The sequence below is a fragment of the Ischnura elegans genome, chromosome 1, assembly GCF_921293095.1.
Source record: "Ischnura elegans chromosome 1, ioIscEleg1.1, whole genome shotgun sequence".
NCBI classification, from domain to species: domain Eukaryota; kingdom Metazoa; phylum Arthropoda; class Insecta; order Odonata; family Coenagrionidae; genus Ischnura; species Ischnura elegans.
This window is the reverse complement of record NC_060246.1, coordinates 122,956,897-122,980,217: the sequence shown is the minus strand read 5'-3', so window position 1 is coordinate 122,980,217 and position 23,321 is coordinate 122,956,897. Positions and strand designations below refer to the sequence as shown.

Sequence of the window (23,321 nt, the reverse complement as noted above, 5' to 3'; positions counted from 1 at the left end):
TAAATGTAAAATATATAGTTCAAACTATAACTCCATGTATTCTAACGTGAATATTATGAATTTATACTCTACGTCGAGTGCGATTTAAAGTTCGCGAGACTAAGGCTCAATATCATAAGTGTCGAACCTTTAGCTTAAAAGTAAAATTACCTTTATGTATCTATGATTACTATTTCAGCTCTCACTTGGTAGTAGTAAGGGATTCGTAAATTGTGAAAGAATAATATTCAAACCCCAATACCATTTAATTAAGAGATTTATAAACAGCGCTTTCTCGAATCTCGGGGATGCAGGCGGTGTGGCTGTCAGTGCAATGCTATGTGCCCCCTGTAACTTGTATGTATTGGGGAGTAGGTGGGTGGGTGGGAGGGAGGAGTGGCCCTTATAAGATCCCTATCCTGCCATCAGAGCTTCTTCCGATGGCCTGTGGGAGATGGAGACCCTTGTCCCGACGTGTGCATCGGCAGCACCCTTTGCACTTTTATCCCACCTTCTCCTCGAAGGCCTTTGTGGACCACTCCAGTGGACCGGCGCTAGGGCGACGCCAGTTTCTCTCAGCGGTCGCGACGGGAAGGATAAGGGATGTCACCGAGGCGCCGCCGTGCTCTATCTCGCCCGTTTCCCTCCTCTTTATACATACAACTCCCTCCTTCTCTCCTCCTCATCGTGGTGGGATCTCTCCGTTTGGCTTGCCGGCGCGTCTTGGCTCTAAAGGGTGCTGTATAGGAGGCGAGGGAGGTGTGGTGGAGGGGGGCGGGGCGAAGGGGAAGGTGGACAGTAGGGTGGCAGAGAGGGGAGGGTGGGGAGCCGGGTGTGAAGAAAGATTCTATTTGCACCCAGCCAACTGTTGTAGGGCTGTTGTCGAAATATTTTTGGGGAGGGGAGCTGTCCGAAAGGGGTGGAAAAAAAGAGGAGTGGACAAAAGTTTTCCTTTCTTTCGCTACGTGCTCGACCTGTGGGATTAAATTCGGTTCAAAAGTGATCGGCAGAGTGTCTTTATGAATTCATCTCAACCAAAAATTTTTTTGTCAGAGGACGTTTTTTCATACCTTTTCGGCCAAAAATGTTCATAGATGATGAGGATGCATTATTCCTGCTCAACCGGTCGTATTTTGTCTTCACACTCCTCAGTTTTTTCATGCTTAAAACTTGTGCTATCATATTGATAGTTTCATGGAGTAAAGAAAAGATGTTTTTAAATAATTAACTGTGTCACGTTAATCATTTACCTGTATCTCAATTTTTGAAAAAATGCACCCGAGATGATAATTTTAAGGTAAAGGTAAAATGGTCAACCTTGAGATACAGACAAATTTTGACAATGGTCTACATCATATACTCATCCTGAAAATTTCAAGGCGATTGCGTAAGTTTTTAGCGAGTAATCGTCGCAAAAAACTACCGGTGGAGCCGGCGGTATGCGTCCTCTTAAAACTCGTTTCCTTAATCATTTCCCCATTTGCATCGGCGCATGCTTAGTTGTTTTCATCAGAAGTAGAGCCGGCAAGATGCGGAAAGGGAGATTTTTTATTAAAAAAATGTAGTTCGCCATAAGTGAAGTTACTACTAGCCTTCATTTATCTTGTGTTATGCGGGGTTAGAATTCTCTCTTAACCCTGGTTTGCCCTATAATAATGTGATAAATTTAGGAAAAAATTGAATTCATTATATATTTTCGATTTGAATGTGTTGGCCATTTTTGAAAAGGGTTTCAGCGTCATATGCATTTCTATGTGCTTGTGTAATTCTCCCGTCTCTTACCTGCCGGCTTGATGTCTACCCGAAGGTGCAAACCATTCTTTGTATCTCGATGCTGTACCACGTCGCGATTCCAGCGTTGTGCCGATGCGCCGTGGTCTAAGTTGCTCGTTAAGATGGAAATATTTAGTTAATTTTGAACTTGAATCACACTAGAATCGAAATCTTTGAATTTGGAGGCCATCATGGCTTCTCCAGGTTCGTAGAAGTGGAAGTGAATGTGTTGTATTTCAACCGCGTTGGACGGCTTCCAGCAGTTCGGAAAATTTGGCATGAGATTATCTTCATCTTTAATTTTGACTCAAATGGTTGTGGAGCGTTGAAATATTGCGTAGTTGATCCCCGAAAGGCCCAAGAGAGGCGAGTTATTTTTAAATTGGGACAATAAATCATGTGTGTTATGATGGCAACGTTTTTGACGTATTATATTTAATATTTTATTATCATCTTCCTTATGAGGATATGTATCTCTATTCCTGTAACTCGTAAAATGACGATTTTTGAGTACTGATGTGCGTTGTGATTATATGTACTTCCAAAGTAAAGAATAATTAATTTGACGGTATCAATTTGAATATAATATCCGAATTATAAATTTTGACTGAAATGGTCCGCTGTCTGAGGAGAGATATCGCTGTTAATCCTCCCGAGAGCTAAACTTGAAATCAGTCCTAGGGTTAACTCTTAATAATTTTCCCTGGAGATGGTCGCCTAAGTTAGGGGGAAAATGATTTGAGATATTTGATTTCCTATTTAAGTTTGTTTCTGGATCTTTATTTTCTCCTGAAAATGTTCACCATAGAAGCGTCTTAATGGCTAGCCTTCAGTCATCTTTTGATTTGCGGGCTTATACCTTGACCCTGGCTTGCGCTATACCAATTTGATAACCGTCGAAAAAATATGAATTTATTACCTGTTATCGACTTTAATGTGTATACTCATTTTGAAAAGGGTTTCAACGTTTAATTTATATGTTCTTGTTCACTGTAGGCCTTTTAGTTGCTATGCTACCTCTAAGCCCAGTACTGCGTGGGTAGGGTATGCTTAGCAATCGATTCTTGGTGAGCAGGAGTTGCTTTGCTTCAGCATTCAATCCTTTCATCTCATTTTTCCGTACTGGTAACTCCGGTACCCCGTAGGTTTCCGATAAGTCCGTTCCCTCGTCTTTAGGCTTTCAAAGGGTAAATCGACTGAGTGTTTACACAACACTCAAGCTCGGTATTGGACTCGAATCGGTGACCTTTGAGTCAGCGGGATAGCGCGTTTACTACCTGCCCACCTTTAGAGAACCAGAATAGAATGACGGCGTGGTTATTTTAAATTTGATCTGTCTAAATTAGAGATGCTAACTGCGGGATGTCCAAATTTTTTGTATGATTGCAGGTCTTCATTTAGTTTTTGAGTGTTGCATTAGGTAAACACCCCTATTTTTGTCTTGCGCTCCTATTCTTGTCTCTTTTAATTCTATAAGCCTATGTATTTTGGTAAATTTACTATATTTCTCTTTGTATTTTCTTTGAAAAGGAACGATGAAACGTGTTAGTTTAGTGGTTATCGTAATCAGTCCATGTGTCGAGTTAGCTGATTGATTCAGGAGTGGGGTGAAGCCATTCAATTTCGTCATATGTAGCCTTTTGATTCTGATTTTGGACCGATAAATTTTGATTTGAGTTCATTTAAAGTACCTTCCATTGATAGTTCTTTCGTCCAGACTCGAAGACAACCGGTTTTGACGGTCACCGTGTCGAGGTCGTGTGGGCGAATCACTCAATTTCTTGTCACGATTCCGCCGAGACCTTCACCAATGGAGAACGTTTGCTTCTGTTTCGCATTAATACTTTTCTCAGTTTTTTTCCTTTTTCGCATGGGTAATATTCTTGACTTTAGACCGTTATGCGCCTTTAAACTCACCCGCGTGCATTTTCTATTTTAATTGCAGAACTCTTCGCTTTTATTATTTGTCATTTATTAGATTCGAAATGGTTTTTAATTTTTTTAGCGGTACTAACGCTATTGAAAATTATCGTGTTATAGCATATAATGGCGCCACCTTCTAGTATCTAGTAAAGAGTTCGTTCCAAGGCTCACCGTGAGGTCCTTTTCTAATCAAATGCTACGATTAGTTATCTGTAGTTTGCAATAAAAAGAAATGGCTTGTGATCAAATCAGACCCACGAAGCGGCCGATAATTTTTACCATCTCCGTTAGGGACAGTTGCATTTTTGACTAATGTTAAATGTAAATAGATGTCCTTGCAAGTTCGGGAAAAAATCTTATAAATTGTAAAACAACTGTCAGCATAATGCGTTGAAATTGTGTGTCATTTATTAGTAACAAGTCCCTCAGAAACACTGAAAAGTCTTGCATCATTCCTCATCTTCTGCTGCAATTGAAATATCATAGGATAGGATGGTGCAAAATACTGGGAATAGGGCATAAATATTGTCTGTTTGCGTATTAGAATCTGAAAGGTGTGCACTTACGCGAATTAGAGCTTATAAAATTTTTTCGATTTTTGATAATGTCTTGAAAGTAAAAGCGCAGAAAAATTTTCGTCACTAATAAATAACAAGTTGCTATCGGAAGAGCAGTGAAAATCGGTATTCCTAATTTTAGATAATATTCGTCTTCTAATGTAGTGTGTTTGATATGTTCCCCAAAATTGTTTACTATATTCATAATAAATTATGGGGCACATGACGACGTGAATTGCTATTAATTAAGTTTGTTCTGAGGTTATTGAACCGGGCCCAGATGCCATCTCTACTCGGCATGTATTGTGGAATCGTTAGATACGTAAGCCATCAAAGATTTTGATTACTACATCCTCATTGAATTTTCATCATCATCATTAAATTGTTACAAGTAGGCCATTTGCCTAGTGGTAACATGAACACATGATGCAAAAAATTGAAAACATTATAACAAAACCCTTGGTCTCTACCTCTTCAACTGCTTTTTAAAAATTTGTACCTTAATTTTTTGGGAAGTCTCAACTAGTTTTGCTAGTAGGTCGTTACAGTCCGTTATGGTCTTATTTAATTTACATTTTTCATATTTCATGGTTCATTATTATTCTTTTGAAATGTCTCTCGAATTTATGGGTCATGCTGTAGTGTGTTTCTCCTTCATTTTAAATTAATTTTATTGTGTTATTTTCCGCCATGTATTTTTATTTGATTTTGCCCGGCAATGTCTTAAAGGAATCATCAAAAGTATTATTTTCTTCTATCATGCCACATGGTGATGCAAGCATATTTTTCACCCTGTTGTTATGGCAAGTTTTTGCTATTCATGATTTTAGCCTTAAGCTGCTATTCAATTTAGAAATAAATATTGGGAACGTGAAATTACTTGTCCATCTCTTCCCTTGCATTTAATGTTGCGCATTGTTTCTACATCTTGGCGTTATTGAATTGCTCATTGCATTGTGCTTATATCGAAGACGAATGGGATTCAACTATATAATTGCCAATGTGTTGTGAAGCGGGCAAATCTCTCAAGAGAATAGAAAATACCGTTTGAATGTTTTGGTTTGATTCGCAAAACCTTGAAAAATTTTCTCTACCACACTGGAAGTATGTTTTCCGGTTGGGAGGGATTGTACCTTCTGCTATAGTCTGGGAATCTGTCGAGTGGACAGGAGATCATAGTGTTTGTGTCTAAGACGAATGGAAATCAGCTGTAATTGTATGTATTTTTAATGATGTAGAAGAAACTTTTGGAAGCAACGCGTGACTGTTATAGTTGGGGGACTTTTTATCTTCTGCTATAGTCGTGGCCCTTCAGGGAACCTCCCGAGAGTGGAGAGGAGGAGGAGAGGCTAAGAGCCCTTGGGAGCACACCCAAGGCGTCGTGGAAACAGTGTACGTGTGTTATGCCTCTTGTAAACACGTTTCGGCGCCGCGTAGAACGCGTGAAACTGTTTAATCTTTGTAAAACTGTCAACGTGTCGGATAGTTTAATCGCGAGCTCGCGAAAAACTCTGCCCGTCCGCCAGCTGGATCAAGACTAGCGTGTGGGGAAGGGGAGGATTTTAGGAGGAGGAGACAGGGGGTGGGGGCAGAGAGTGGAAAGGAGTTGGTGAGGGGTCGGAGGGGAAGGGGAAGACAAAGGAGATGGAAGAAGAAGAAGAGGAGGAGGAAGAAGAGACTGCTGCTCGAATCCCAAGGGCTCTGCGGGATTCCATTTCCAAAAGATCCATCCCTTCGGCGGCGCAGATATCAAGGTGATTGCGAAATATCGTCCAGGCGATGCCATTGGAAAATTCCTAGCACCGTCGGTGAATAAGGTCGGGAGGGGGTGAAACTTATCCCTCTTCAAGCAAACGTATTGATATCGTGGGTAAAAATGCTTTGTTTTGGTTCTGTTGCTCGCTGGCCCGTTCAAAACGATCATCGCTGGTCCCTTTAACTCGTGTAGTCGATTTAAAGAAGTGTTCCACGAAGTGAACCGAATAGAAATAGTTGAGATAGAAGAATTACTAGAAATTCATTATCGCCCTACGTCGCTACGTGTCGTCCAGATTAAAGTTTTAATCTTAGAATACGTACCACGATTTGGTTATGAACTGTTAAGGCAGGGGACGCATATAGTCAACAGTGAAATTCCTTGGAGCTGTAATAAGTTGATTCGTCTTGTTGTATATCAAGTTTAGGTGAGTAAATAATCCGATATTTTTGCAGGCACATATAGGGGCATCAGAAAAGCATTACTAGGTATATGATAATTTCAAAAATAAGACGATATGAGCCTTAAGTACAAGGATGAAAACCGGAACTAGCTAGTGAGAAAAACGAAATATTAAAGTAGGTTGAAGTTAAAAGTGCAAGAAAGGAAATATTTTGAAAGGATAATTTCTTGGGCCAAAGAGAACTTTGTCAACAAGAGAAAAATAAATATGAACGATTTAATGATGAGTATGATAAGAAAGCTAGGTTTTTGCTTCCATATAATTATTAGGATTGAAAAAAATGTTAATTAATGCTTGGTCCAATTTCGGATGGCACTGATTTAATGATGAAAATTAATATTGTAAAAGAAATGGCTGTGCGCAGAAATTCATTTGTGAATGTGTTACACATGTATTTTCCAATAGAGAAAGGATACCAGCCTGCTTAATTAATTAGAAGAGACTGTTTTCGGAGATTCGGAGGCGATCAACGTTTTAGGAGGATTTCCATAATTGTGGAGGAAGTCGGCGAGTACAACACAGCCATTTTCCTCTACAATTTAATAACTATAGACACTGGATAGCATATTCTCCCTGGAGTAGAAGAACGAATTGATCCTAGGTATGATCTCAGCTTACTTATGGTCTTGATATCAAAGTCTGATAAAATACTGCTGGCAATGTTTCCCGTGGGATCGGTACATTTTGAAAATTGAAGTTTACCTTAGGATTTGCCTTTTGAGGTTATATTGTTACAATCTGTAAACATCGGCGTGGGAGAACGTTACACCTGACAGAATAATGGGGAACTACCTTTTTCTTGGAGGGTTATTTAACACGCACAATTACATAACTGATAACTTAAGGCTTGACTTTGTGAAACCTCTCCATATTGGAAATGAAGGAATAAAACTTTGCAAGGCTCACTATTATATTAATATGAGCACGACCCGGATTTCGTAACGTAGTTACATCTTCAGGTGACGTTACGAAATCATCTACGTTACGAAACCCGGGTCGTGAACATATTAATATAATAGTGAACCTTACACAGTTTTATTCCTTTATACCAACTATTATATTCAGTGAATACGTTATTCCTCTGACCTTATTTCTTAGTTTACTCCTTGAATTGAACTCTGAAAATTTCAAGCCAATTGAGAAAGAACTCAACAACCGTTTAATTTTCCTACATGACTGGAATACTTGCTGTAATAGTTCGCGAATTCATTCACTGTAATTAATCAGTTATATCTTGTAGAGTTCGGTGCTAGTTAATGACTGAGGCCATTTTTCTAATCATTCACTTGTAATCCACCAGTTGATCGTTAACTTCCGGTAGTTGTGTCGGCCTCAAATGCAGTGAAGGTGTATGAGAACGACGGGGAGTTGGCCGAAAATTCTCCTATGCCAACAGTTGTCTGTCATCTCATGACCCTCGAAGTTTATTGCTTACGTAATTGTGGTTTCCTTCTACGCTATGTTGTGAGACCTGGCAATTGTAAATCTAAATGGCTAACGAGATCGTTCATTGTACAATGTACATTCATGTTGTCCAATGCCAAAAAGGGTAAAATAACTGGTAGTTTTTCCTTTTTAGGATCCTTACCCGGCTACTATCCTTATTAGCATCGAACATTCTAAGTTCTTACCCCGTTCATACGAAAGGATAAGGAAATTATTTTTTGTGTCACGACTTTTCCCTACTTGTCTAGGCACGCCAGAAGGCACCAATAAATTGAAAATTAGGATAATTGTGATTCAACTAGACGTGTCAAAAGATATCTCTGGCCAGCGACTCAATGACTACTCTGCTAAGTATCTGCATGTGTATTAACATACTGTCGTGAATTATAAAAACAGTGCGGAAATTTTAGGTGTTGCGATTGGTGATTATCGTTAATTGACTGCGTTGGATTTGCTGTAAATTCTGCCGGTATTGTAGGATGAGTCGCTGGTCTCTCATTGGTTCGAATTCAGACCCCATTTGAACAGATTATGTGTATTTGGGAAGCTTAATAATAAGATGCCTTTATTCGGGCGAGGTTGCGGCTAAGAAGTCTCCTCTTCAACCTTCCAGCTTGAGGTTTTAGGCAAGAGGTCTGCCATTGATGTGCGACGGCTGAAACTATTTTGTAAGCAATAAATAGTAGTCACGGCTGGAATTTCTATAAATTGCGAATTTATTCCTTCTAATTACATGTTAGCTACGGAAGTACTTTTTTAAACAGACATTCGCGGAGAGATATTTACCCTTTTCGTAATACATTATTCGCCTTGAGAGAAAATATGTAACAATAGCTATGTACATGTGATGCGATGATTGGCATTCTTTTCTCTAGCACACTCTCTCCCGTACTCAGAGACTAGTACAACGTAGTGCAGGAACTAATCCAGAAATGTGCTTCGGGGGCGGGGGCGTGTCCCTCTCAATCAGGCCATACTTTCCCTGATCCTCCTCCTTGTGCTAGGTAAGTACTCATCTCGCCCGGTCCAGTTTCTATATCTCTAGCTTGTGCCATTTAGTAAATCTTACATCAGTAGAACTACCGACTGATTAGACCGCGTCAAACTTCGTCGATAGCTTATGGAGTGGTTCCTCATGGCGCAAACTTTTCTATCCATGGCATTTTGAATGCTCGAAGCTATCTAAAAATCGTTCCTAATCAGGAGGAAAAATGAAAATGGACTTCTTTTTATTTCCACTCTCCTGTTTATTTTTAATATTTGTTCTCCTTTTTCTTCCACGCCCTTTGACTCACCTGTGCTTAATCTTCTGTGACCCAAAGCCGATTTATTTATGCGCCTCAGAGTGCGAGACGAACGGAAATCAATTGCGTTGTTCAGCAGCGCAGTAAAGCGAGTGGAAATCTCCCGAGTGCTTGGCTGAATTTCGCGCGTCGCGGGAATGGACTTGTTGCTCCATTGAGGGGATCCCTTCTCTCCCTCGCATCTTTCTGGAGCGGTCCGCCGCCTTGCCTTTCTGGAAGGAGATCTAGAGGGAGAGGAGGGGGTTTGATGTGCGGAATACCCCCCACACACTCCCTCCAAAACTCTCCTACATAGTGCTCTTCTGACTCTAAACACACACTCGCGAGTGTGTTTTGCGTTTTTTTTCTCTCTCTCTCTTCCTCCCTCATCTCTGCTGCCATTCGTGATTTTTTTCCGCCAACGGAGGACGCAGGCCTCCTTTTCCTTCAGGCCTCCCCCACTCCCCCCCTCCACCTTGCCCCTCAGCCACCCGCGGGATGATTTCCGGTCCTCTTGCCGACGGATTCGACGCATGCGCCCTCTGCTCCTCCCATTCATCTCCCACCGCTCGGCGCGCAAACGAACGCACGCAGATTTTCGCGTGTGTGTAATGTGTCTGTGTGTGTGTGTGGATTTAGCACGCGTGCGCTCGTGTTCTTCGTCTTCTTCACGCACGGGACCTCGTACGTCGACGCGCAGCTTTCCTCCCCTCTCCGTTTTTCGCTCGTCCTTCCCCCCGATCGCCGTCAACTCACCCATTCTACTCGCACGCTACCCCGTTCCAATCGTCTTCGTCTCATTCCCATAGCCTCCTTCCGGTTGGAGTAAATGGGAAAAAGTATTCTTCACTCAGTCATTCCATCTGAAAATTAAATAAGGCTATAATAAATACGACGAATAATCAATTCAAAATAAAAAACACACGAGCTGTCGCCCATTTTTCATAAGCCAGTGGCATCCATAGAATTTTGAATTATTTACTTATCAGGAAGAAAATTTTATTGAGGGGAGGAATCGTTAGCAGTAGTGTTAACAACTCCAAAAGCGCGATTTAGCAAGGCGTCATCAACTTATCTGTGAATGGGTTGACACCGTGGATTTTTCTCGTTGAATAGCTCGAGAAGTAGCAATTGAACCGAAATACGAACAAATTACGGGTGAATTTGTTTTTCAAACTCAAAGTATAAAAAAATCAAAACTAGAGAACTAGCGTATGCTACTCTAATTAATTATGTGGAGGAATGGTTCCTTTTCTGGGAAGATTATGAGAGAGGGATTACGAAGAGTGTTGATAAATGGCGGAATGTGTGGAAAGCGGAGAAGTGAAAAAACAGAGTGTATGATTAAAATGAGGGCCAATAAGGCTGGAGTGGTAAAGTCAATGTGGGTTTGGGAACAGGAGGGGGTTATTAGTAAATAGTGATGGCAAATGATGTTGTTGTGTTCCAGGGATATCCTCCTATTTCCAATTATCTTCGTTATTCTCATAACCGTCATCTGATTCTCCCATTATCCAGTGCATGCGTAAGATTCCGGGTTATCTTAGGTTGGGTTTGGGAGTGGTGCGTAAATGTTCCTGGAGACAATATACTGAATCGAAGACATTTAATTACATTTGATTTCTTTTCATTTTTTTCTTTTGATTTCAGAACCAATAAAAATTTAGTCTGGATTGAGAATCGTTCCGTTATTAAACTGGTAGTTACGCTTATATTGCCTTCAACACCTGCCCTTTAGTTGACCTCCGGCGTGAAAATAAAGTACGTAATAGTTGGTGTGGTCGGATACGGTATTTGTGTATTTAGTTGCCTTCGGAGTGAGTCAGATGATATTTTGTTGGTGTGCGTGGGTTTCGGACGCATGCACTCTTCCCTTTTAAGGCCGTTTTACACGGTACACGGAATTGCGCAATCTGACGTACTTGCGAAGGCGCAATCAAAATTGCGTCGTGTAAAGCGGTGAATTGCTAGAACACATGCGAGAATGCGTGGATGCGAGACGGCAAAATAGCCCCTGTTCTAATTTCGTTCATGCATTCGCGCAATTCCACGCCATTTTAGAAATTAATGCAGCTCTAACCCTCGCAAATCCGTGCCCCGTGTAAAACGGCCTTTAGAGCTTTATGTGTCGACGCACTGATTTTTCTCCTCCTCCCCCTGCTGTCCGCCCCCTTCCTCCCGTTTTTCACTCTTCCTTCGGCGATCGCTACCCCTCTCAACCTCTCCCCTTTCGGTTGCCCCGCTTGACTCCTCCATCCTTCCCCTCTCCCTTTTATTTTATAATCTTCCATTTATTTCTCTCCGAAGAACGGATTGCTCGAAAGCATGTGGTTTTATTTTTTTGCCGGCGTCGATGGCGGCTAGGTAAAGCCCTTGCCTGCCACACAAAAGGTCGCGGGTTCGAGTCCCTCGTGAGTAGGTTGCCCCTATCCAGGGCATGGATGTTTGTGTGCGTTTGAATTTTAAGTGAAAAACCCCGATGTTGAAGGGCAATAATGGTAGAGGAACCTCTCTCTAAGAGGAATAGAGGAAGGCTCTAAAGTGGTAGAGGAATAAATAATTCGAAGTTACCTTGGTTGTCGTTGGGTTATCCTCTAGTTTTTCTCCATCAAAAAGACTGCTGGATGGAAAGATGATATCCGAAAAATGCGTTTCGATTGTTTGATTCTTTTCAATTTGATTTTGGACTTGGATCATGTAGTACGTATGGGATACGTAAGGGATAAAGTAAGACTCCACTCATCAAAATATGTTTCACGATGAGTTTGCCGAGGACCACTGGCTTCACACGCGTCACGAGTTGCCTTGCTTATGCTTAACCTTAAACCCTGTTGCTAAATTCTAGGTGTGATGCATCAAAATAAATCTGGATAATTTGTAAGAAATGATTCGTGAGTTTATTTGCGATGGACAACGTTGGAGAGCGAATGGCATGTGCTTGATTTGATACGGACGTGCATGAATTATCGTTGTTCATCAAAGTCAGTATTGAGTACCGAGTTCTGCGTTTTTTCTGCGTTCTGCGTCGCGAATGGGTTCCTCAGGTGAAAATACAAAAAGTGTGACGTCACGTTTCGGGTTGATGTTGTGAACGATTAATTTAATGTTACATTGTATCAAAGGCCGCATTTGTTTACCTGAATCCCTCATCGGAAAAATAAGGTGAGACACTTTTTGAGATTTATTCTTGATTATCATATCGCTGATGCATCCCCATGTATCATATTTCTTTAGGGACTTAGTGGTAGTAGTATTTTATGTATTCGCAAGGAGAGGTGTATACCAAATAGGGAAATGAATGTAGGAAAACGAGTACGAATGAGAGGTGGAGAATTTCGCCTTCATTCCCCCCAACTCCTTCAATCCACATCCTTTCCGTCTTTCATTCATCCCCTTCTCCGATCACACGCCCTATTCCCCCCACCCTTCCCTTCACAGTCTCCACACGTGACTCCTTCTCCTCACTGCCGCTGCCTCCCCCTATCTCTTTCATTTTATAATCAGCAAGCAGCCTTTTCCCTTTGATATCGAGGGGGCTGGATCGCCCCGCGACCGACCGTCCCCTTCAACGAAACCGCCTGCCCGCAGAATCATCCCGCCTCTCTCCGTGAGCATCGTTTATTTTGCTGCCCCGGAAGAGGCTCTCCTGCGCGTTTATGTATGTTATCTCAGTTCCGGTTGTAAAAATGGGGTTTCAGTCTTAAAATGATGGAATTTTTAGGATCGAATGGAATTGAAATCTTAACTGCTTATGAAACATTACAAGGAATCACTCATCCATGCATTTTTGAACCGCAATGCACTGCCAGTCTCTTTGTTCTTAACGCAAGGATCGAAATAGGCAGGAATATATAGGTTTACGAGCATAGGGGGCGAATGGTCAAGATTTTACTCTTTCTCCCACGCTATTGCCTTTGCGATTCACCTTCCTTCACCAATTATCTACCTATTACTTCCTCGTCCTTATTTCTTTTTCTGTGTTACTATTTCGTATTTATCTCGTTACGTTACTTTCACGTAATTTTGCGCCGTGGAATGTCTAAATAAAATAGGTATTTTTTTATCATTTTGCTGGGAAAACTCGTTGGAAAGTGAAAATTGTTTGAAGTGTATCCCATTACGAAACTGGGTGCTGTAATGAATGCCAACTTCGGAGGAGTAGTGGAGGGTAAGAATGGCAAATGCAGGCCTCTTGTGAGATTTATGGAGCATATAATGACAGACGTAAAATGGAAGTATTATTTAAGTACGTATTAAACGATTATGATTCAGATAAAACAGAAGAATTATGAAAATGTTATTACTATGTTAGCTAATAGGATAATCGAGTGGAGAGCTGCGTCGAACAAATCTTTGGATTTTCGACTTTTGATAATAATGTTGGTTGATGAAAGTGATTGCTTCTTGAAATTGAGTCTACCTAACCTCTGATTTGACCTCTTGCAAGTAATACACAGGGCGCCCTCTCAACCTTGAAAACAGTAATACCGCGAATAAACCGCGAATTTCGTCTACCGTGAAAAGAACCTGGAAAAAAACCGTGAATTTCATCAAGAAACCTTAAAAATTTCTCAAACTTGATTGTAGAACTCGATTGATAGATCTAAAGAAAAATCGATTTGTCGATCATGTTTCAAGGCTGAGTCACGTGCAGACACAGTCCATGCATTTATCTGCACGCGTATATTCGAAGTGCAATTTAGTGATGGACTTAGTCGGTCATTCTCGTGATCCCAATCACGGTGACCATTCATTTGAGTGACTCTGTCATGAACGGGAGGTCATGATTGAATGGGTCATGATTGTGGAAAGTGGACGGCAATCACGACCGAGTAGGCAATCACGACCGCGTAGACAATCACGACCGAGGGGGCAATCACTACCCTGTTGTCATTCATGACCCGCTTATCGCTTTCTGCTTAAGGACAATATCTATGTAGCTTGTTAAACGAGAGGTGAGTTGTTATTATTATTAATCTATACAGTTTTTTCATTTATTAAAACCAGAAACTAGTTAATTTTTATCTTAATTACTTCCAAAACATTTACAAATACAGAATGTGCCTTAAATGTTGTTTATTACACTCCTTTTATTGTTTTTCAAGATACAGAATCAATGATAATTTCCAATCATTCGTGGGGCATAGGGTTAGTGATCAATGTTTTATTATGGAAAGTCAATATAAATAATGGAACTGATTGAAAGGCATGAGAGAAAACTGGGCTCTCTCAAGATTTTCGGCATACCTATCACCTGAGATACGAAGGCCATAGGTACCCTAAAATGTCGATTATAGAAAACTTTACAATTATTACGAACATTGCCCCTAAAAGTGATTGCAATACCATGCCATTCATCACCACGAGTGAAAGAGCAGTCAAAAACGGTCAATTCAGGTCGCGAGTGACGATTATCAACCGCGACATCTTCGAAGAATGATAGGGATTGGACTGTGTTTGAGAATGACCTATGCACTGAACAATCACGAATGACCCAATGGCTGGCGATTGACGGAGAACGACCACGATCACGAATGACCTGCGTCTAGAACAATCATGAATGACCGACGATCGCGACTGATGGAGAACGTCCACGGTCACGAACGACCGACGGGAGGAAATGACCCTCTCGGTCATCTGAATGATCCCGTTCACCGATCAATCTCGGAGATGACCCTGGTCACATGATTCGATCGTTCATGGCCGACCCATCACTAGTGCAATTATTGGCCCGTGTGCCATGACGACACATTGACCTTAATGCCTGCGATTGGAAGACCGGTAACCTAAGTGTTTATTAACCCTGGCGAAAAATCAGACATTTCTTCACTTCTCTCTACTCCGTTTTCTCGCACACAACTCCTTTGCCGGCCCTGAATTTTACAAACGATAGGTGACGTCATGAGAGATAGCACTTTCATTGCTGCGGTTGCATTCACGGCGTCGGTCGCGTTTGTTAAATTTGTAGATAATATGCGGCTGATGACTGCTACGAGATCAATATTTCTCCCTAAAATGGCTTATATACAAACAGTGAATTTTACGACATTTAGACCGTGAAAACTTGGAAAAAACCGTGAATTTTATAATTTCGTTTGAGTGGGAACCCTGATACAATACCCCAAAGGAAGAGAAGGAAGTACGGATTTGTCGGCGAACACATGCCATCATGGTTAACGGACAGTAACAAAGATGTGATGGAAAATGAAAGAAGAAACTTAGTTAGGCTCAGTAATATGTTTGAAAAAGCACGACCCGAATTTCATAAAATGGTTACATCGTCAGGTGCATCGGACATGCATGCTTCTCCTTTTATATCTAGTCCAGTGCGACAGTAGGAGTGGGTTGAGTTGGCAGTTAAGGGATGGAGGGGGGATAAAGCATAGATGATCGAATAAGGGAATAATGGATGGATGATCGATGCACCTGACGAAGTAACCACGTTATGAAACCCCCCGGGTCGTGATTTTTCAAATATATTAGTGAACCTAACAAAGTTAATTATTTCCTTTTTCATTAAGAAAAGGTTTCACAACGTTAAGCCTGAAATCATCGTTTTTACAAAGATGTGAATTCGATCGTCTTTAGAGTTCGATGTGAGACTTCAGTTGCTCTGGAGAGCATCCTATCCGACTCTTACAGTCCCTTTAAAATCCCCCTACCGCATCACCACCCCCGCTTCTTCGCCTCCCCCTCCCTCTTTGTGGGTTGGCATCCCAACACCTCTAAACGCTCCTTTATCCCTCCCCTCCCTCCTCCACCCCTCCCCTACCCTTGCAAGCCGGCGGCGGCGTCGTCGTAAACCACCTTCCTCCTCCCCCCTCTTTCCCCCATAGAATGTGAACGTCGCATTCGTGCCACGTAACGACTTCCAAAGGGTCGGCAGGTGCCGAAATTTTTTCGATGGCCGTGCAGATTCAATACATTGCATTGGTGTTCGAGTGGGTTGGGACCACTCTAGTTCGTTCGTTCCATTTTTCGTCTGTGCATATTTTGTACATTCATTGCGATCCTATAAGGAGTGCCTTAACGCCGTTTTACACGGGGCTCGTACTTGCACAATCTGACGTGTGCACGAAGGCGCAGTCAAAATTGCGTCGTGTAAAGCCGCGAATTGCTAGAACACATGCGGGAATGCGTGGACGAGAGATGGCAAATTAGCCCCTGTTCTAATTTCGTTCATGCATTCGCGCAATTCCACACCATTTTAGAAATTAATGCAGTTCTAACCTGCGCGATTCCGTGCCCCGTGTAAAACGGCCTTTACGAGTTATGATTTGAATCTATCACAAAGTGGTGGATTTGTATTTCTATGCCCTAAGTTCAACTCTATTCGGCGATATATCCACTCCTTATTTGCGAAAGTTACTTGCTACGCGTTTCGACGCATAGCGTCATCATGTGGTCCACATTAGATCTAACCGTAGTGAAAGTTAGCTTCGAAAAAGGTGTGAACAATGCAAAAATATTTCCTTTCCATTCTTTATGTCCCGTGGTAATTTTACGTTTCATCAATTGCATAATCATTGAGTGAGCAAGCTTTGTTTCCCTTCGCACTTACCGTCGATATTTTTGTTTGACATTGCTTGGTGAGACGTAAAACTTACCATTAGACTTGCGTGAATACTTAAGCCAATATCATTCCTCGAAACCCATTTTTTAAATACGTTTGGACACTGATGAATAAATTTTCATTTATTCATCAGCGTTCATTTCAGTTACCTGAATGGAATAATGGAGAGTCATGTTGTCCTTTTTTCTGGGGTTTATGGTGTTGCTATGGTGAGCCTGGGTATCGAAGTCGAGGATACTCTATCTAGACGCTCAAAAATTCTAGTACTACTATTGGGATTCTCGTAGTTAGAATTTGGGTATTGCGTAAAATATATGTTTAAAATGTTAGGTAATTGGGATTCTATATTCTAACATGTGGAATAAATTCGACGTTGGGTTTGGCGTTGTTTATGGACTCAATGAATTCAGTGAAGTGATACTTATGACTTCCAAAACTGAGGTAAAAATACTAGACGTGGTTTTCAAATCATAATTCATATTAGAAATGCGAATATAGATGAATGATTTAGAGAATGAACACGGTAGACTCCTCCGAAATAATTGCGAAAGACGCTGATCGCTGAATTATTAATCTAGACTCCTGTTTTTCTTCCTAATTTTATAGCTTCTTTGGCTTGCTAACTTTATTTAAATTCGTAAAATAACTGTGGTAGATCCTTTTTTCTAAATTGAAATGAGGCTGATTTTGTGGCTTATAATTTCTATCATCATCATTAGTCAACAATCCTAAGATTGGTTTGACGCAGCTATCCATTCCTCTCTCCTATCCGCTAAACTTTTCATAGCGACGTATTTCTTTCCTTTTACAATAAGTTCTATAAGTTTTTATATTTTAGGAACCCCTGGCTTGTTTGTGCTGAATATTTTCTTCCTTGGCAGTGGGTAATGCTTTGATGAGCTTGTTCTTAAATTCAATGAAGTTAAGTTAAACGTCATATGCTTTTGTCGCATTTGTAAAACGTTTGAAAACTTACAGGGCATCATATTGATTACTGTGTGTATTTCTGCCTTTTATTTTAAGGCTTTTGGAAAGGCTTCTTAGTGTCATCGTGCTAATTTTGCTTATTCATTTATTAATATTTGTTAACACCTTGGGGAATCTTGCTGGTTTCCTGTCTGATTTTTCATTGAAAACCATTCATTTCTTTGTTCATGCCGTGCATCGAAAACTTTATATTTAACTATAATGGATTTTAAGCATTCCATCTTTGTAGGTATTAGCATCGTGGTCCTCACTGCTGTAATATGATTAAACAGTGTTATTTGGAATAAGTGTGCTAAAATTAATAACGGCACTTGTATTTGGTAGCAATTAGGTTTTAGTCATCGCCAAACACCTTGTTTAGTTCATAGAGGATTGGATATATTCCTCATTGAAATATAGGTATTTTCCAAAAATCTCTCCGTTAGCGCGCAAAAAATAATTTTTGTTCGGCCATAACTAAATTTTTCCTGTGATCAAATTTGTAGAATTTTGCTAAACTCATATGTTCTCGTGTGATATGGTAGGGGAAATTATTATCACAGTCCCTACGCCTTCCAAATCGGGTTTTCGAATCAGTGTTCTTGGAAAATTCGCTTTTCCGAACTTAGTGGATAAGTATACGACCGGGGTGCGTGGATGCCGTGGAACTGGAGCTGCTGGAGTTGTGTGGAGGACGGGGTGCTAAAAATGGATCGCAGATCAGCGCCCACAATCGGGCTTTCGGAAACAAGTCCCTCAGTCTCAGCATATACGCCTCTCGAGCCAGCCACAGGTTCTTCACGCGTGTGCTGTAGGTGTGACAGTTAAACGCCTTTGACTAGGGAAGAAGTGATGTGTACCCTATTCAGTACGGACAGTTTTTGTAGGACTTTTTAATAAAGATTGCGAGTGAGAGGAAAGTAGTGTACGAGTGAAAAGTAGTGTGCTTGTGTTTTATGAAATTTAAAGTTCTATGACAACGATGCGATATGATTGCTCTTCAGTGCGTTGATGGAATTATATTGTGCGATTGCTGAAGTTTTATTTTATTAGGCTCTAAGTGTCATTGAGTTTCGACAAAAGCATATGGCGTTAGCGTGTAGTGATTATTCCTCTATACCGTTTATATATTTTATTAATTGCGTGTGCGGTTTAATTCTATTGATGTGAAAGCATCCGAAGCTTTTCAATTGTGTGAAAGAGGTGGTAAAATTCGACGTTCTCGAGTAATTTGGTATAACGTGTGACCGCCATACCATCAGGCATTGTGAGTAGTAAAACCCAATTTGATATTTTAACGCAGGGAATCAACCTTAAGTCTGTCTGTGGAGGAAGGTTACCAAATTCATTCCAGTTAAATCAACTTGTGGTCGAGTATGCACATTCAGAAATAATTCTCAATTACAAGTTACATTCTTTATATTTATGGCCGTTATTAAAAAGTCAGCTAAAAATTGTCGCTTTATTAATTTATGTTGAATCGTGTCCTTTAAAATAAAATGTTAAGGTGTTATTTAGTTTGACAATAGCCTTCGCATGTGTGTTTTCCTGTTATCAATAAAAAAAATTAACCGTTACCTTCTTTTTTTCTCATGACAGGGATCCGGACAAATCCCCGCCGCGAGCATCTAGTTCTCAACTCGAAAATTCAAAACGACCACCCACGGGAGTCAAACAAGTCCCCGAGGCACCCTGCCCCCCTCCCAGAAGGAAGTGCTCGCACAAGCTCCAGGCTCAGCTTTCTGGAGAGGGACCTTCAATGTCTTCGCTGGAAGAAGTGTCGGCACCCGAGGAGGCAACAGCCAGCGCTGCTTCGCCTCCCGACCCGCCGACGCCCAGCCTGTCCTCCCCTAAACCCCGACACGAACGCCACCACTCGGACGTCGTAGGCGGTTCCGAGCATTACAGGAAGATCGCGGGCGACTCCCAGAAACCGTTAGGGAAGCCCACCCACGTCAGATCCACCTCCGCCACCGCCTGCGTCGGCACCGACACCGAAGATGCGTTTCATGGCGGCCGATCCCTGACCACGGTCCCCGAGCAAGGAGGGGCCGCCAGAGTGGAGGACCCCGACGACCTGGTCCCCCTGACGCTCCCGAGGGCCGAGTCGAGGTCCATCGTGGGGTCGTACGCCAGGAGGTGCATCCCTTTCCGCTCCGCTTCCTTCTCCCGCGTGGACCTCAGGCCCGACGGAAGGTGCTACGTGAGGGGCGGCGTCCTGTCGCAGCAGTCCTCTCCACCTCCTCCTGCTTCTCCGGCAGCGGCGATGCACGTTAAGAGCAGCAGCGTCGGAGCCCCTTACTCCTCGTCAGAGTTTCGTCAGAAGCTGCAGGAAATGGGGAAAGTTGCGGAGGAGAGCAATGGGGACGGGGAGGTGCGTTCGTACGAGACGGCGAAGTCGGTGCTAAAGGAGGTGCCCGAGAACGGAGATGTGGATAAACCTACCCTTCCGGAACAGTGCTCTGGTGTCGAATCTTCGGTGCCGAGAACGACGGATCGCACGATAACGGACGATGCTCGCACACCGAAGGATAAATCTTCGCAGGAAAGTGGTCCAGGTCCTCCCTCGAATGAAGAGGGCTTGGTGGACTGTGGTGTAGGTGCTCCGATCGGTGCGGATGGTGCTAAGTCGGAGGACGGTGCTTTATATTGGACGAGCACAGTGGTAGTTCCTAATGACTGTGTTAAGAAAGATGAGGGTAGTATTAGTGTGCAACTAGCGGATAAAGCTTTCGGAAACGGTGATAGCATAGTGAGGCGTGTTGGTGGCAGTTCAGAATCTCCTTTCATCAGATCGCACTCAGCCGATAATCCCTCATACCAAGGCTCACAGCCAGGGGTACCGCCGCTCGTTCCCTTGGGAGCGAGAAGTACCTGGGAAGTTAGAGCTGCTGGTAGGAGGCCGAGGAAGCCCAGACCCCTGGGTGTAATTCGCTTGGACGAGGAGTCAGAAGAAGACGAGGAATTGGTTACCAGCTCTGGGAATCGTCTCGGATTAACAATCCTCAAAGACGGTCGTGATCCATTTGAACTTTCTCGCGGAGGTAGAACCAACCAGTTGCTAGTGAGTTCGAAATCATTGGATGTACCTTGCGTCAGTGATGACCACTTTGCCCCTGTTTCACATAAGTTGGCAAATCAATGTGAAAAGTCTGAAGAGGAAAGTCGGGATGACGCGGAAAATGCGCGGGGGGTCGATGAAACAGAAGAGAATCGTGTCTCTCAAGTGAGTGGTGATGAAGCTCGTGCGAATGGAGAAGTCAAATATTCTATGGATGGTGAGGACAATCTTAGCACAGGCGATAAAGTCAAAAATGTCTTGCACGAGGCTCCAGAAGACCAAAGGTGTGTGTTTGGTGGCGAGGTTGAAAGGTGTGTCACGGAAGAGAAAACGGGTGCTGAACATGGAGATGGTATTTGTGCGGGAGATGAAACCAAAGATGTGAATGAATGTGTTGACAGTGGGGGGTCTGTTGAGCATGAGGGTGCTACGATGGAAGGAATTAGAGACGAAAAAATTGAAAATACTAGTGAACAATTCTCTGGAAGCGAGGGTGCACCGCATGATGAAAATAACAGTGCTACTGGAGATAGTTACGATGCCACCGTTTACGCAGGCGCATCGGGCCCCTGTGCGTCCGATCCTAGCGGTGCAAGTGTTATTTCAACAGAACTTGGTGCTACTGGGGAAGATGATAACGCCCATCTTGATAATCAAAAGTCGGGCAAAGGTGCGTGGCGCGAAGGAGATCCTGATGTGAACGAGGAGATAATCGATGACATGAAAAATGCCGAAAATTCGGACTCGAATAATGGTGGGGAATCGCCAGGCAAACTCCTCAGCGCAGACGACCCAGCTGCTAGTGATGGCGAGGGACCGTCCTCGCCCGCAGACCCTCTCGATACTGGTGACAGTCCAAGCAGTCCCAGCGCACAATCCAAAGGTGGAGAAGCTTCAGGAGGCGAGGTTGTGAGAAAGAGAACGCGAGGAAAGAGGAAAACTCGGAGAAGAGAAGAGGAACAGAAAGACGTTGGGCAGGTGGTGCTACCCGCAACTGTTCCGCATCGCAAAACTAGTGTCTACTCATTCGGCGACGACAGCCTGACGGCAAACCCGGAAATCTCTCAGGCCAGGGCTGCGAACGGACACGGGGTCGCTACAGAATCGGCGGAGGCGGAATCCCAGACCAATGCGTCTGATATCGGAGGCTCCCCCCCGGTTTCATGCGGAAGCCCGGACATAACAAAATCGGAAATGGACAGACCTCCCTCGGAGGCGAGGGTGACGTCCTCATCCGATTTCCGAGACCGTTCAGCGGACGCCACGACTGGCGAGCGCAAAATATCTAACGAGACGGCGACGGTGCAGGTGACTAGTAGCTCGCAGTGTGATCCAGTCCGCAGCAGTGCTTCCCCGGTCCAAGGTTCGGCGGACTACTCTGGAGACTATTCCGCTCGAAACGCATCGCCATGCCCCACTTCTCCCCTGGACAGTGGCTCCATGTCAGATGCAGAGAAAAGCCCCGGCGTCTTCTCCTTGGACGGACGCAGCCCCTTGACACCCCGGAGGTACTCCAAGCGACCTCTCAGGGGCCCCTACGCGCAGATGCTGGAGGCGGAGATGAAGCGACCGGAGGCCTTCCCGAAATTGCAGTTGCGCGACGACCTCAAGTTCCTCGAGGACCTGACCCCGCGGAGCGGACAGACCTCGGCGCCCATCCTGGACGCGAGGCGGGCGGGTAGAGCCGGCGGGGGCCACTCCTTGGATGACTCCGCGCTGAGGAACTCCACTTCGTCTTCCTCTAGCTCTTCCTCCACCTCTTCCTCGTCTTCCTGTGCCAAAGTGCCCCCCAAGAGGAAGGTGAGCGCTCACATCCCGTACAGCGGGGAGCATCTGACTCCTTCCTCGGCCGGTATCTCCTCCTCCCTGTCCACACAGTCCCCTCTGGTGTGCCATCAGAGGACGACTTCAAGTCCTTCCAAGCTGGAGGGCATATCGTCGATGGCCTCCTCTCCCGCTATCGCCTCCCTCAAGCCCAGGAAGAGCACCGCGCCGTCAGGAGGCGCCAAGTCGGACCCGACGCGCGGGGCGCCGTCTCCCCCTCCGCCGGCGGAGGGGCCGACGCCCTCGCGAACGGGGGCGGCCTCGTCGCAAGTGAAGAAGGTGCATGGCCCCCGAGTTCCACCGCAGGCCCCCGACGCCTCCGGAGGCAGGACGGACATCCTCACGCGGTTGCTAACGGATCAAATGCAGGCCGGGGGCGACGCCTCATCGGGAAAGGTCAGTACAAAACTCTTTTTGGCGCTACTGTGTGAATGTCATTCTGTTAGAGGGAAGTGCGTGAGAAAATGACAATTATTGTCGTTTTGAATTATGGGAAAATATCAGACATTTTTCCTCCAACCTTTTTACAAGAATCAATTCGAGAAACAGATCAGTGGCGGACGTATTTTGTGTGTTCGTTTATTTCAGAATTTAAAAATCTTTCTACAAGGTGAGGAAAATAGTAAAATTTACTTAAAGGACATCCTATTGAATTTTACTTGTCATTATATATTTATCCACGGTCTTTACTTTTAATTTTTTACCGTCCGAAAAGAA

General features: G+C 43.4%; 1 protein-coding gene across 1 annotated transcript in view; it reads left to right on the top strand.

Moving 5' to 3' along the window:
• Positions 1-23,321, top strand: part of LOC124169131 — a 164,606-nt gene that overhangs the window by 35,689 nt on the left and 105,596 nt on the right. The window contains exon 3 of the mRNA XM_046547635.1: positions 19,319-23,000. Coding sequence (XP_046403591.1) covers positions 19,319-23,000 — 3,682 coding nt within the window. The remainder of the gene's footprint in view (positions 1-19,318; positions 23,001-23,321) is intronic.